At 35.9% G+C, this 16,083-nt stretch overlaps 1 protein-coding gene across 1 annotated transcript; it reads left to right on the forward strand.

The window, feature by feature from the left end:
- Positions 1-12,421: 12,421 nt before the first annotated feature.
- LOC110116012 (protein NLP2) lies at positions 12,422-15,363 on the forward strand (the record flags this gene model as incomplete). Its single annotated transcript, XM_020849437.2, is given in 3 exon segments — positions 12,422-13,726; positions 14,476-14,517; positions 14,632-15,363. Coding segments are annotated over 3 exon segments (1,623 nt in total), but the record flags the coding sequence as incomplete, so codon positions are not given.
- Between the last annotated feature and the right edge of the window lie 720 nt (positions 15,364-16,083).

Below are 16,083 nucleotides of genomic sequence, written 5' to 3' on the forward strand. Positions count from 1 at the left end.
AATTATTAGGTGATTGCTATCTTTATTTCGCATCGAGGACGTGAAGTTTATTTCACATTTCTTAGGGCTAAGCTAATAGCCTCGTAGGTCTAGGTTACTTAGTAGCGATCGGGGTTGATTAAGTTAATTAAATTAGTTAAATATAAAAAGTGGATTAATATTAAAAAATTTAGTTACTGATTTTAAGGGGTTGGTTAAACATTTTATTATTCAAGTTAGAAAATTCTGAAATTTTAAAGAATTATTAAATTTTTTTATGAATTATCTTAGTGGGTTAATTAAGGGATTAAAAGTTGATTTTTAAAATTAAAGTTAATCTTGAAGGTTTCAAATTTTTAACAAATATTAGACCTTATGGTGAGTAGTTAGACTATTAGCACACTCAATTCGGAATTTTCTATGCAATGTTTTGAATTTCTGAAGTTAAGCCTAGATTTTGACCTTGGTTTGGCCAAATTGTTAACATTTTGACTTTGATCATATTTTGAAGGTTTGACATTTTTAAAAAATATTAGATTTTATTTTGAATCATTAGCCTTTGAGTTTGATTGATTTGGAATTTTCTATAATTAGTTATGATTTTATAAATTTTTCTTAATTATTTAAATTTTAAAATTGGTTAATTAGTATGGTTTTAGCAATTTTGATCCAAACTCATTCTAAACTTCATGGAATCACTTCCAAATGTCAGGAGTAACCCATGGAAGGGTTTCCAAGTGTTTGGAATTTACTTAGGATTTTTAAAGATTTTTAATTAATTAAAAAGATTAATTATTGATTTAATTTGAAATTGATATTAAGATGAAATTAAAGGTTATCTGATAATGTTTTAATTTTTCAGAGATTTAGGGTTTTATTAGAGTTAATTGAAATTCTTAAAATAATTTTTTTTTGTTTAATAAGCATTTTTATTGAATTATTTAATTCTCTAAGTCAATTCTAGGGGTGAATTTTGAAGCTCCTAATTGGTGGACCAAATGGACATAAAATCAAGTGGAATTTGGGCCATGAGATCACCTGATCTCAAGACCAAAACACCCTAAATTTCAATCCAAATGGAGTTCTCTAAGGTGGCTAGCCAAGCCACCTAAGGTGATCTCTAAGTCACCTTAGAAAATTCCTAAGGAGCTATCCTAGGGTTAGATTGGGGAAAAATTAGTGGCCCTAAACTCCTTATGCTAAACATCACCATCACACCAAAAAGCAACTCCTAATTCTCATTGGAGAGATCATGACTCCAATTTGAATTTAAGGGTCAAAATATGACCCTTAAACTCCAATTGGCATGAAAGTGCCCTTAAACACCTCAAACAGAAGAAGGAAAATTTGGACATGTCAGGGACATATCCAAATTCACTCTCTCAATGTCCCAAGCCCTAGTGACTTTAAATTAACAAATATATACAATAATATATATAAAATTTAAAAAAAAATTAAACTCTACACAGATGTAATTAGGGTCTGAGATCATAAGGGTATTGTAGATCTCTCTGAGATCTTTCTAATGAGCCTAAGAACACCTAAATCGGCCAAGTGAATTGAGAGATCTTAATTTTCTAAATTTCACATGATTTTTCTATGAAATTAATCCTTTAATTACCCAGTCAGCCGACGCTTTACATGCGGCGCTCTACAATTAGTGGGGAAATCATTAGCGGGTGACTGGATAGTAGTTTAATTAACCAATGCCATTGGATGGAAGATAAGACAGACGGGATCAGATGGCCTCCGAAACCGCTGGATTTAATCCAAACCGTTGATTGTAATTAATGGCTAGGATTATATCTTCAACCTCTCGAGTGAACCCAAAGCCATGAATTTATTCTTACGTGATGCGAGAGATCTCGTCGGCAAAGTTTGATGAAATTTCACGTGAAGGATCAAGAAGGTGGAAACCTTTAATTCAATGATGGAAATCCAATGGGGTGAATGCTTCCTTTATACTTGACCCAAATATCTATCTAGGGAGCTCGGGATCGAGATATTACCACAAAAAAGGTCTCAATTAGGAAGCTTCATAGGACGAAGGTAAACGGATCTCCTTCAAATGTCGGGATCAGAGGATGGCCAGAGGTACGACTTCGAGCGGAGTGCGAGACGCTTTCTCTGAAGTTCGCTCAAATGGATGGATGGGAGCATCTAGGAGACTAGGAAATGAGATAGGAATCTCGAGGGAGCTCTAGGGAGTGCTTTCAAAAGATTGGATGCGAATGATGGCCCCTGGAATGAGATGTCCTATTTAGCTCAATCCCACGAGCTTAGACGGTCGGGATTAATCAAGGTGGCCTTCAGATGGATGCCAGGTAGGAGGGGACATCATCCCAGGAGGATTATATGCTTGAAGCCAGTGAGCTCAGCCTTTAAAAGGATTTGAGTCAGGCTCGAAGTGGGGGGGGGACCACCAGAGTTCAAATTCTATTAAATATGGCCGCAGCCAGCCAGGGTCTGGGTCAGGTTGACTTGGAAAGGATGAAAAGGACATGATGAGCTCGAGTGTGAGCTCAATTTGACCTGGGGAGTCCAATTGGATTAGATGGCTCGGGTTGACCAAAAACTGCTTGGTTTGGGTCGAATCAGGCTCAACCTAAGTCAGGCCAGACCCTAAGTTTGATCTGGGAAGTGAGTCTGGGTCTGGTGCTCCAAATGCAAGTGGAAATTGGGTTTGAATTGGCCTGGGGTGGGAGATGGCCCAATCTCAAGTGGTTTTGGTTATCTGATAATGTTTTATTTTTTTAGAGATTTAGGGTTTTATCAGAGTTAATTGAAATTCTTAAAATAATTTTTTTTTGTTTAATAAGCATTTTTATTGAATTATTTAAGTCTCTAGGTCAATTCTAGGGGTGAATTTTGAAGCTCCTAATTGGTGGACCAAATGGACATAAAATCAAGTGGAATTTGGGCCATGAGATCACCTAATCTCAAGACCAAAACACCCTAAATTTAAATCCAAATGGAGTTCTCTAAGGTGTCTTGCCAAGCCACCTAAGGTGATCTCTAAGTCACCTTAGAAAATTCCTAAGGAGCTATCCTAGGGTCAGATTGGGGAAAAATTAGTGGCCCTAAACTTCTTATGCTAACCATCACACCAAAAAGCAACTCCTAATTCTCATTGGAGAGATCATGACTCCAATTTGAATTTAAGGGTCAAAATATGACCCTTAAACTCCAATTGGCATGAAAGTGCCCTTAAACACCTCAAACAGGGGAGGGAAAATTTGGACATGTCAGGGACATATCCAAATTCACTCTCCCAATGTCCCAAGCCCTAGTGACTTTAAATTAACAAATATATACAATAATATATATAAAATTTAAACCAAAATTAAACTCTACACATATGTAATTAGGGCCTGAGATCATAAGGATTTTGTAGATCTCTCTAAGATCTTTCTAATGAGCCTAAGAACACCTAAATCGGCCAAGTGAATTGAGAGATCTTAATTTTCTAAGTTTCACATGATTTTTCTATGCAATTAATCCTTTAATTACCCAGTCAGCCGGCGCTTTACACGCGGTGCTCTACGATTGGTGGGGAAATCATTAGCGGGTGACTGGATAACAGTTTAATTAACCAATGCCATTGGATGGAAGATAAGACAGACGGGATCAGATGGCCTCCGGAACTGTTGGATTTAATCCAATCGTAGATTAGAATTAATGGCTAGGATTATATCTTCAACCTCTCGCGTGAACCCAAAGCCATGAATCTATTCTTGCGTGATGCGAGAGATCTCGCCGACAAAGTGTGATGAAATTTCACGTGAAGGATCAAGAAGGTGGAAACCTTTAATCCAATGGTGGAAATCCAATGGGGTGAAGGTTTCCTTCACACTTGACCCGACTATCTATCTAGGGAGCTCGGGAACGAGATATTACCACAAAAAAGATCTAAATTAGGAAGCTTCAGAGGACGAAGGTAAACGGATCTCCTTCAAATGTCGGGATCAGAGGATGGCCATAGGTACGACTTCGAGCGGAGTGCGAGACGCTTTCTCTGAAGTTCGCTCAAATGGATGGATGGGAGCATCTAGGAGACTAGGAAATGAGATAGGAATCTCGAGGGAGCTCTAGGGAGTTCTTTCAAAAGCTTGGATGCGAATGATGGCCCCTGGAATGAGCTGTCCTATTTAGTTCAATCCCACGAGCTTGGACGGTCGGGATTAATCAGGGCGGCCTTCAGATGGATGCCAGGTAGGAGGGGACATCATCCCAGGAGGATTATATGCTTGAAGTTAGTGAGCTCAGCCTTTAAAAGGCTTTGAGTCAGGCTCGAAGCGGGAGGGGGGACCACCAAAGTTCAAATTCTATTAAATCTGGCCGCCGCCAGCCAGGAACTGGGTTAGGTTGACTTGGAAAGGATGAAAAGGACATGATGAGCTCGAGTGTGAGCTCAATTTGACCTGGGGAGTCCAATTGGATTAGATGGCTCGGGTTGACCAAAAACTGCTTGGTTTGGGTCGAATCAGGCTCAACCTAAGTCAGGCCAGACCCTAAGTTTGATCTGGGAAGTGAGTCTGGGTCTGGTGCTCCAAATGCAAGTGGAAATTGGGTTTGAATTGGCCTGGGGTGGGAGATGGCCCAATCTCAAGTGGTTTTGGCCACTTTGGGTTAGCCCAAAAGTTGACCCAAGTCAACCCAAGACTTAGGCTGGCTAGGGGAGGTGTGTTGGACCTAGGGCCACCTAATGAAGGTGTTGGTTAGGCTCAATTGAACTTAGGGTGGAAGTTGGTTCAATCCCAAGTGGTTTTGGTGACTTTGAGTTAGCCTAACTATTAACCCAAGTTGACCCAATGGTTGGGTTGGCTAGGGAAGATTTATTAGGTCAAGGGAGATCCAATGGCACCTTCGGTTGGATTCAATTTGGCTAGGATTGAAAAGTGACTCAAGGGGGACTACTCTTTGGGCACTTGGGTCAAGCCAATGGCTAACACAAGTGAACCCAAGGCTTGGGTTTCCAAGAGGAGTCTCTTATAGGCCTAAGGGATCACTTCATGGGTCTAAATGGGGTTGAGATGGTCTTGGTCAAAGAGTTTGGATGAGTGGGGGTGTATGGGAGGTTTGGTCAAACTTGGTTGACTTGGTCAACCAAGTTAACCTAGGACCAAGAATGGGGTCCATTGAATTCAATTTGACCATATAGACTCAATGGGAGGGGTCTCATGCCAAAAAGAGGGCATTGGGTTTGAAATGGGCATTTAGTCCCTAAGCGAGCACCTTAGTCCACCATAGTTGACTTGGTCAACAAGGTTTACCCAGGGGCTATGATTGGGTTTGATGGGTCCCAAATGATGTTTGAAATTGATTGGAAAGGATTTCAAAGGTTAGTGAGGTTGAATCACATTGAACTTTAGTCAAAAGTCCAAAAATTCCCTTAAAGGGCATTTTGGTCATTTTGACCTCAGGTCCATTCTGGGTCAGAGTGAATCCAAAAAATTATAGACTAATACTTAAAATGTTAATATCAAAGTCCTAAAAAAGATCAAAGGGTTTGGAGAGGGCTCCAAGGTCAAATTCTATTGGGTGATATGCCTAGAGGCATAGGTCGTAAATATTTGAAGGTTTTATAACATTTGGATCTGAGTTTAGTTTATGGGCTTAAAAATATCAGATTATGCTCAAACTTGTAGGACTGACTCTAGAGGCATGTCTTATCAACCTACAATTAATAGACTCTGAATCAGGGGTCAATTGATTGGGTTTCAAAGTGTTTGAAGAAACACTAAGAAATGTTTTCAAGACCTAAACCCTTAGCCTTAGATTTTGAACTGGATTGATCTAAGATCTAAATTGATCCTAGGGTCTAGAGACTAGAAGGATCCTAAAATTTAGAGCCTAGAAGGAACCTAGGGGTCAGGAAGTCGTAGGGTCTAGAGTCCAGGAGAGAACAGAATGACCTCATGTAAAAGTGAGGTCAACATGTGTCATCTAAAATCATGATTACATTCCAAAATGCCCCTCATATGCATTTGTAATAAGCAGAGGATCTCAATCCAATATATCTTTTGAATATGCAATTGCATTTTAAAAATCATTTCTTATGCACACATGAATGCATCATGTAAAATGCGTCCAACAACATATACCCACATATGCCCTGGAAAGCATGTTGTGAGTACACACGTGATATATAAGAATGACGTGCAGATTAAGAAATAAATTTAGATTCAAACACGATCCTTTGTTGGCAAGTAGTCATAGTTGACAAGGTTCAATAAAAAATTTAACAACCCATGAACTCCTCGATAATGGTCATGTTAAAAAAAGATCTCAACCAAAGAGGACCCATAAAAAATACCAAAATTCTAAATAATCATTCAAGATAAAAATATTTTAAATTGAAATGAGCCATCAAACACTTAAGGAAAACATCCATCCACCCTCCAGAATAGTTTGCAAAGGCGGACGAATTTGAAAACTACTTCAGCTCATAAAGAGCTAATGTCTAGTCAAGAATATCACTAGGATTCATTCTCAATCTATCTCTCGCTAGTAAGGATATGGCAAGTGTGCTCTAATAAGTGGTTTCACTTCCATGTGGCACCACATAATAATTTTATCGATAAATGGCACCATAGCTAAATGATTATGACTAGGACACTCTAAATTGGGTGATTCACCATGAAATGGGAATATTACATTACAGACATAGTCAGCACATATATGCTCCCCAATGATATTAAAAATTTGAGATAAGAATAAATATGATATGATCAATAGGACATAAATCCCTCTATCATCTAATGTGGATTTAAATTTATCCCCTTAGACAAACATACACTCACTACAGAAAAATCACCAATTTCTGGCAGAATTTGAGCATTTTCCGACGGTTTTCTAATTTAGAGGCGGTTTTCCGGCGGAATTTTTTTCGCCGGTAAAAACAGCATCGGAAAATAACTTCCGGCGGCTTTTTCCGGCGGCAAATAATGCCGGAGGACATAAATCGCCGGTTAATTAAAAAAATAAAAAAAATTCTCACGCGCGCCCCCCCCTCCAGCCGCTCCCGCCACCCCGCGCAACTTGCATCCCGCCAGCAGCCCGGAAACCCGCTTGCGGCGGCACATCAGTGCCTGCTCCGGCCGTCAGCCCATGTGCGTGGGTCAAGCCAGACCGCGCGTGCCTCAGCTCGCAGCGCCAGACCGAGCCCGCATGAGCCTGCCTGAGCCCGTATTCGCAAAAAACTCTTTTGTTCTAATTTGCCCTAAAATATCTATATATTTTTTCACTTTTAGTTATAATATTCTCTTTAATATTTTTCATGATAGTTTAATTACACTTTTTTTTTCTTGCTTAATTTTTTTTAAAATTTTTTTCGTAATATATAGATATATAATTTTTTTTAATATTTAATTTTTTTTTTGTGTTTTTTTTGCCCCCCCTCAAAATTGAAGCTGGTTCCGCCCCTGCTAAGCAGACTAGGGATCACAATAGCGTGGGACAAAAAAACCATAGGATCTTGATCTGACTCATCATTACTCCCCCAACCATACGCTTTAAGTGCAAGATGGTGAAATTTTAAATTTTAAATATCAAACTTCCACAAACAAAACAAATATTGTTACTATATATCATATATAACATATAAATGGGTATGACATATTCATCGATGACTAGCCTTAATTGAAAGTTCTCACTCATGATCGGGAGGGGTAATTAATTATAGGGGCTTGCGATTATAGGAAACCTGAACTCAGATCATATAAAGTCCTCGCAATATGAGAGCAAAATCTCTGGGTAGTGTCTTATCTTCAAATCTAATATGCCTTATGAAATATTATCCTGGAACTTAATATGTTAAAATTCCCCCCAACAGTAAAAACCAAAGTAGAGGGGAGGCCAGGGTGTTTTAGCCTAAAACATATGTATAAATGCCTATCAATATCATCAACCAATTTGCAAATAGTCTACTTTGGGCCTCACCCATCAATTATGCTACTAACCCAACAAACTATAAAATAGAATTAGAATTAAGTTCTCCCATTATACTCATCACTAGAAAAGTTTGACTCAAACTTTACCCATCAATTATAGCCATATCTTAAGGATTCATCAGATAAAATTACAAAATGCACACAATGGAAAGATACGTGCACATGAAAGTAAAAATAGAATGAATACATGATACTAGTATGAACTCTCCCACTTTACCTATAGATCAATCATATGGCTATATTATAATAAATTTCTCCAAACCATTGCTCTAATACTAAAAACTTTTGTTAGAACTTGACCCCGTATAACCCATGGATATAATGGATCATGCCATGTTAGATCATGGCACCAAAATTTTTGTAGAATATAACTGGAGAGAATTACAAAAATTTCAAGTAATTTACATACTACATAGCCACTAAACTTCAATTAAAACATATAAATACTCAACACCAAAATATATTTTATTCATCTCAAAAATTTTTTTAATTAAAATAATTATATACAATTAGTACATGACAGAAATATAATATGACAAAAAAAATACATGACTCTCAAAATCATTTAACATACCAATAACGACTCTAAGTCTGATCTTATAACCGTTATCTACTTAGCTTGTTCATTCCCATTATCCTGACCTGAAATATATACTGAAATAAAGTAAGAGCAACCATAGCTCAGCAAGCTACATCAATCTACCAAGGCCTTTAATAATTATTATAATTAATACTAAGACGAGAATAATATGATAAAGTAAATTCATTCATACAAAGGTCTAACCAAATTATTTAGAATGCATAAATAGTTAAATAGTAATAAATAGTGTCTGTAATGCTTAAATTTGGCAAAATAATAGAGATACAGCACAGTAAAGAAATAAAATAGTAAGTATTTCTGAGCCTTATAGCTTCCCTTAGATATCAAAATTCAAGCACTTATAACTCTCTATGTTAGCATATAAAAAAATAGGCTTATAACTCCCACTGCTTAACGTATTAGATATTCAAAGATTTTAGGCCCTCCTAGCATAACACATCAGAACTCCCCCCAAATATTAGATTTCATGAAGATTCACACATTTGAAGAACATAAGCACATAAAAAAATGTATTTTTAAATATGGCACATAATGTTAGAGTCATCGTAGAGTTTCATAGAATGTCATATTAATATCCAAACAAACAAAAATTCAAGGGATATATATATATATATATATATATATATTCATAATTCTCTAGATTACCACATATTATTCATAGCCTATTTTAGAACTTTTGTTATACTACAACATTATTTGTAGGGATCATAATATTTTCTATATTATTTAAATGGTTCATTTTCAAAACTACCCAGTGAAAATCATAAATAAAATATTAAAATGTGTAAAATATTATCAACTATGACATACAAAAAGTTACATTGTAAAAATTTTCCCAATGAATAGATATACTTAGTTTTGCATCAAAATTTTAATTAAAATGTTAGCGAAAGTTAGAAAAGTTTGAATTATTAAAAAATTAAATAGGTAAAATGTAACCTAGATTGACCCGGATAATTTACCGGACTACACTAATAAATGAAATTGACCCAAAGTCGCCCAAAATAGAATTTTTCTCTTTAGAAATCCTCCCCTCTCTCTTTCTCTAGCTGAATATCTAAGGGCGTTAAATGAAATGAAATAAATAAAAAAAGTGTATTATAAAGTATATGATGCTAGTGCAGTAGTGCTCAAAGAACCTACACTGCAGTGATCCTTTTAAATTCTCAATCAAAAAAATAGCACGATCTTGCAATGCCTTGGGCAAACACCACAACACCTCCTATAAATGCCTCAATAATAGAGAACTCAACAACGTGGGACTGCGAACCCTAGTGCTATTGTGCTCCCAAGGAAAAATTCAAGGTTTTAGATTTAATACAAAAAAACCTTTGGGATCTACTCTAGAATAAAATTCATGCATTCATACACATAACATGTTCACGAACAAGTGCAAAATGAAATAATAGAGTATTCAAACGTACTAAATTAGGTCCAGACCAATCTTAAACACTGTAGCACTTGGTGTTACAAATGTAGAGGATGAGCTAGAGAGGAGAAACAAGGAAAGATAAAGAAAATAAAAGAAGAAGCTAAGGTCTAAAGGCTATAGAGCCAAATACATCAATCAACTAGTTGAAGGAATTATTTGTATCAAGATATATAGGAGTATACCATTATCCTACTTCAATTTTTAATTTGTGTAAAGTTAAGGGGTTTTATCAGATTTAAAAAAGTTTGGAAAACATTCCACTGGATAACTCTTGGTATGTCACATAATAGAAAATTTTGAGCATTTTTATAAGAAAGCTCTAAGTTTCACCAAGTAAATTTAAATGAGCAGTTTTTCATGTGTCATACTGATTATGTTGGCATTGATAGAAAGGGCTATAGCAATAAAAGCACAAAAATTATGTCATAAAAATAATCTATGAATGGTTTAATGTTTTTCCAATATTAAGTATACATGCAAGTGTTTTCTTAAAAAAATACCAAGGTTGCCGTACATGTGAATATTTTATATATTCTTGCATTATCCTAATATTATTTTTATGTCTTGACATGGTTGATGTTATTATTATAATATGCTAAAAATGATGATGTTGTTAGTTATACATATTAAAAATATTAATGTCAATGTTTTGTTGATTCATGTTGAAAATGTTTTTATTTTTATGTTCATGAGTTTGAAATGTGTGATAAAAAGGGAAGAATGTTGGGGAATGTGATAGATGAAAATATTTTGAGACATTTGATTTAACTATAATCATATAGAATTTGTAGATCATTGGTCACCTAATTAGTATATGAAAATGTTCAAATACGCTCCAAGTGCATGATTGGACTTGTATTGGTTCACTTCTAAAGTTGATGGGCTATTGAGAAGTTCAATTAGACTGTATTTTTATTGAAATTAGAGTTTGGATGATCCTGAGTTTAATGTTGGAACTTTATAATTTGAATATTGCACACACACACACACACACACACACATGGTACTACTTCATATTTAAAGCTTTCTTCAACCACTACCAACTCTTAGGTTGAATCTTGTTTTTGTGCTAAACCTTTTGCTAATGTTAGCATATGTCTACCATCAACAACTATAATGCAAAAGAATGAACATTCGAGCCTACTTAAAGGGCGGTAACTCGTAAAATCACAGTCTCAACACTTATTTTGAGAGAATAATAATCTTATTAAATGCGTTGTTTGAAGAGATTAGGATGGGAAGAATAAAATTTTTTCCTAAGAAAAAATGTATGTTCACAACTGTTCAACATAAGTTCATGTATCTTACTTAGATGAGAGCTTTAGAAGTTCCTTTTTTTATTACTTATGGAGGCCTTACTCTTAAATAAGATTTTATGCAATAAAATTATTATTAAACCATATTAGATATATGCAGATAAGAGGTTCAACAATATAACTTTTCATTTAATTGGCTTATATAACACTCAAATGACTTCCTACAAACTTGAAGATGCATCAATAGAGCAAAATCTAAGTGTAGAAAGTGAGAAAGAATTGGCCTGTAATGGGATGTCTTATCAAGAGGAAAAAGATACATGGGACAATAACTTTCAAATCACAGGAAGAATAAATACGTATTAGGTGAGGATTGAAAATTCAGTGTATGATGTAGATTTAGGCTTCGTTTGGGACGGCTTTCTCACTGCTTCTTAAAGCAGCTTTGTAGTACAAAAATTTTAATTTTTGTACTAAAAAACTATTTTAAGAAGCATTAAAATAGCCGCCCCAAATAAAGCCTTAGTGTAATATCAGTTAGAACTAATTACAAACATGACTGCATAGGCTTCAGATGGAAAAAAAAAAATTAACAATTGAAATATTACAAGGAGATACTTCTAGAAGATCTTTATAAAAGAAAAAAAATACTTCTTGTTGCTATAGCTTAAATTTAATTTAATTCTTGAGATAATAACACTAATTGATTATGAAATAATGTAATAAATTTTTTGCTTTATATTCTATTGTATTTATCTTATAAACAACACATAATATTGTACCTATAATTGTTAAACATTATTCAAATACATCCTCCAAATCATGTATGAATAAGGATATTTTTGAAACTATTTTCATCTTTTTTTTTAGAACTCAAAAAGTCAAATTTTATTCTAAAATTATTCAAAATATGCATAAATCATATTCAAGATATATTCGAATCATACTTGAAATTATTTCAAATAAAATTTGAATAACATTTTGTTAAATTCACTTCAAATATTCTTCCTCGAACTTTATTCTAACTCATGCAAAATTTGTTTGAATCAAAGGCATTTTAATGTGTAAGAAACTTTTAAAAATATTCTAAAATATACGTCAAGAAATATTTCCCAATTAAATTCCTGCTGCTAAAAAAAATTAGTTAGAAAAAAAAAAAAAAAAAAAAAAAAAAAAAAACTGTTGAAGGCGGCAGCTTGCGACAGTTTTGCTTAAGAGCTCACAGGATCGTCTAAGTTTTTACAGTTTGCTGGAAAATTTCCACTTCTTCACGGAGGGTGAGAAGGAGCGTGGATTGTTTTTGAACCGTCTCTTCGAAGGTCAAAGAAGCTTGCTACTTTTCTTGCTTTCATCTTCTCTGGCGTCCTTCTTACGGACAGCGCCTAGCTTCTCAACTCTCTGATAGGAGAGCTCTTTCACAGTGATTCTTTAGGGTTTCTTCCAGGAAAATCTCACTTATCTCGTTCTCTAAGATCAGGTTTTTATAGCATTTATAGTATTTATATCTGGAAAATGGTATTCAGTGACTTTTTCAATGCGTGTGGGGAGAGCGGCGCTACTTGGGACGGTTCGGAGCGAAGGATCTGCCTTTTCTAGGGGGGGATTAGTTCATGATTCTGAGAGATAAGGCTGGAATTCCTTTAGATTTTCACACCTTATGGCTATGGATTGTGGCGCTGGAAGCCCCACATCGGAGGATCTGCTCAACATGTCGGGACTATTGAATCTCGATTGGTTTAATGATTCTTCAAGTTCTTTGTCTTCCGACTTGCTCTTCTCTTCCTTTAACTACTCATCTTTGCATCCTCTGTTTGGGAATTCTGCCTCTTTGACATCTCCATGTGGTTTGGAGCAAGCTACGGATTCCGTTTTAGAGGATGAACGAGCTTCTGGGGATGGAGATTGTGTGTTTAGAGAAAACTTGGCAGCTCAAAAACCTATTTTGCAATCAGAGTATTCACCGAATTCGGCTAAGAAGGGTGAAGTTGATTCTGTAGAGAAAGCTGAGAATGGAACTTCAAGCGTTATTCTCAAATCAATAGGGGATTTTACTTTTTCTGACAGGATGCTTAAGGCGCTATCCTTGCTCAAGGAGTCTTCTGGTGGGGGTATCCTTGCCCAAGTATGGATACCTGTTAAGCAAGGTGATAATTATATGTTGAGCACCTCCGAGCAGCCGTTTCTTCTGGATAATGTTCTTGCTGGGTATCGTGAGGTTTCTAGGATTTTCACTTTCTCTGCAAAAGAAACTCCTGGGATGTTTCCTGGAGTGCCCGGCCGTGTATTCATCTCAGGGCTTCCTGAATGGACCTCAAATGTCCTCTACTACAACAAGTTTGAATACCTGAGGGTACAATATGCTATCAGCCATGATGTTAGGGGATCACTTGCTGTGCCAGTTTTTGATCCCCATCAATCCGGGTGTCGTGCAGTTCTTGAACTTGTCACAATGAAAGAGAAGTCAAATTTTAATGTTGAGATGGAGAATGTTTGTCGGGCTCTGCAGGTTCTTTTTGATTTTATTTTATCAAAAATTGTTGAAAATCTTCTTTTTTTCTCCCTAAGTAGAGCATATAATATCATTTGTGTCATGTTCTTGAAATTTCCTTAACATAGTTTTATTTTCTGCACTAGGCTTTAACCTTTGCCTTAGAGACTGGATAGAGGAGAGTGAAATGCCCCTTTGTGTTGATATTGGTAGTCGCTCATATGTAAATTTTCTGATTCTTGATCTATTTCTTTTATATTTCAATTCTGAATAAAATCTCTTTATTAGACTTATAGCCATGCTGAATATTCACTAGCTAGTGTGCTGAGTTTTGTTATCTCCTTACACTTAGTTATCTAGATAAGACATTTCTTCCCCCACTGGTAGATCTACTATGGGTGCCTTGAGAGCACAGGCACCCACTGGCCAGTAAAAAGTCCACAGCAAGCAGATAATAAAGTCGCTCACAAGTAGATAATAAATGCCCACAATATTTTATTTTTAAAAACACATCTTTTATGATTAAAGGAAGAGGAGTTGCCGTAGATAATATATATATATTTGTGTGTGTGAAAATTAAGAGTATTGTAAAGATCATGAATTTGTGCCCCCGCTAATAAAATATTTTTATTCCGCCCTTGTTCCTTCCTCTTAAGCGTCCAAATCTATATATTAGTTATCATATGCATTTTCAGCTGTTTAGGATATCGTGTACCCCTGAAAGTCTTTGTTAAATTCTGAAATTTGTATTGCCCTATTACTTGTAGGCTGTGGATTTAAGGACAACCAAATCACGCGTGCATCACCAGGTACTAGCAGATGCATTGTTATTTCTAACAAGTGCATTATAATTCTGTCTTAACATGATTCTTGAATGGTAAGCTTGATTCAGTTCTTAGTGTGTTGCTTGTAATAACATTCAGAATCTTACAAAGGAGCAGAGATCTGCACTTTCAGAGATATTAGATGTTCTAAGAGCTGTTTGCCATGCACATATGCTACCTTTGGCACTTACGTGGATGCCCAAGGCATGTAATCCTGGAACAATTGATGATGATGTTGCTGGTAGTGCTTCTACATCGAAGGCCAAGCCATATCTAATGGAACGCATGCTTTGCCTTCAGGAGTCAGCCTGTTATGTTAATGATTCACAAATGCATGGTTTTCTGCAAGCCTGTGCTGAGCATTACCTTACTAAAGGGCAAGGCATTGCAGGAAAAGCACTTTTATCAAATCATCCATTTTTCTCACCTGATGTAAAAGGATATGACATAGGGGACTATCCACTTGTACATCATGCTCGCAAGTTTGGCTTACATGCTGCTGTTGCTATCAGGTTAAGAAGCACCTACACCGGGGATGATGATTTCATATTAGAGTTATTTCTCCCATTGAATTGCAAAGGAGCCAAAGAGCAGCAGCTCTTGTTAAGTAACCTCTCTGTCACTATGCAGAAAATTTGTATGAGTTTGAGGACAGTTTTAGATACTGCAGTAGTTAGGCCGGATGCCCGTGAAGTTGACACTGAAAATTTTAAAGTGACGAACTCCATGTCTTCTGAAATTGCAGGCAGATATTCTCAGCCTATTTCTGAGAGAAACCTAACGGTAGCTGATGTATCTTCCCAAGATCAAAATATGGATTTCGATGAGCAGGTTCTATTCTTAGCTTCAGTTCTTTATCCTGATAATGTTCTCTAATCTAGATGTCTGAACTAATATCAGTTTTATTCCATTTTCCATTTTATTTAATGTTTCACGAAAGCATTTAGAAACAAGGCTTCAATCATTAAAACAATAAAGAAGTGTCATGCTCTTTTGTTTAGTTCCATCAGTATTCATTGATATATCTAGCAAGCTTGCCCCATCTCCCTACCACCTGCTCCTCCCAGCCATCATCCTTTCTCCCCTACCCTAAACCTTAGAATAATTAATGTTTTATAAGAAACCACATATAATTTTCAGCAGTGTGTTAATCTACATGCATGGCATGAATGTGGAGACCACATTATGATATAGCACAGCACCTAAAAAATAGTTACATTTTCATGTATTACTCAATTTTAGTATGTTTATTTGAGTGAATTTATTTAAGTATTATGTGTAATATCGATTAGCAATAAATTTGCATTGAAAAGGCTCACTAGTTGTCCTAGTTCAATAGGTTAGAGAAGTTAAGTTTCAAATTTAAAGGATTGTATGTCTGCTGGTTTCTTTGGATGCACTAAAATGCTGCAGAGCAGGCTTGAGGTTCAAAATTTTTTTGATGATGGTATTGATGATTGTGATTATCTTGATGGAATTACTTGTGAAGAAGGAACCCAAAAAGTTGACAAAATAGATTGGTTGAGGCAGATGATGATGAACGACACCATG

This window comes from Dendrobium catenatum, unplaced genomic scaffold, assembly GCF_001605985.2.
Source record: "Dendrobium catenatum unplaced genomic scaffold, ASM160598v2 fragScaff_scaffold_1360, whole genome shotgun sequence".
Classification (NCBI taxonomy): Eukaryota; Viridiplantae; Streptophyta; class Magnoliopsida; order Asparagales; family Orchidaceae; genus Dendrobium; species Dendrobium catenatum.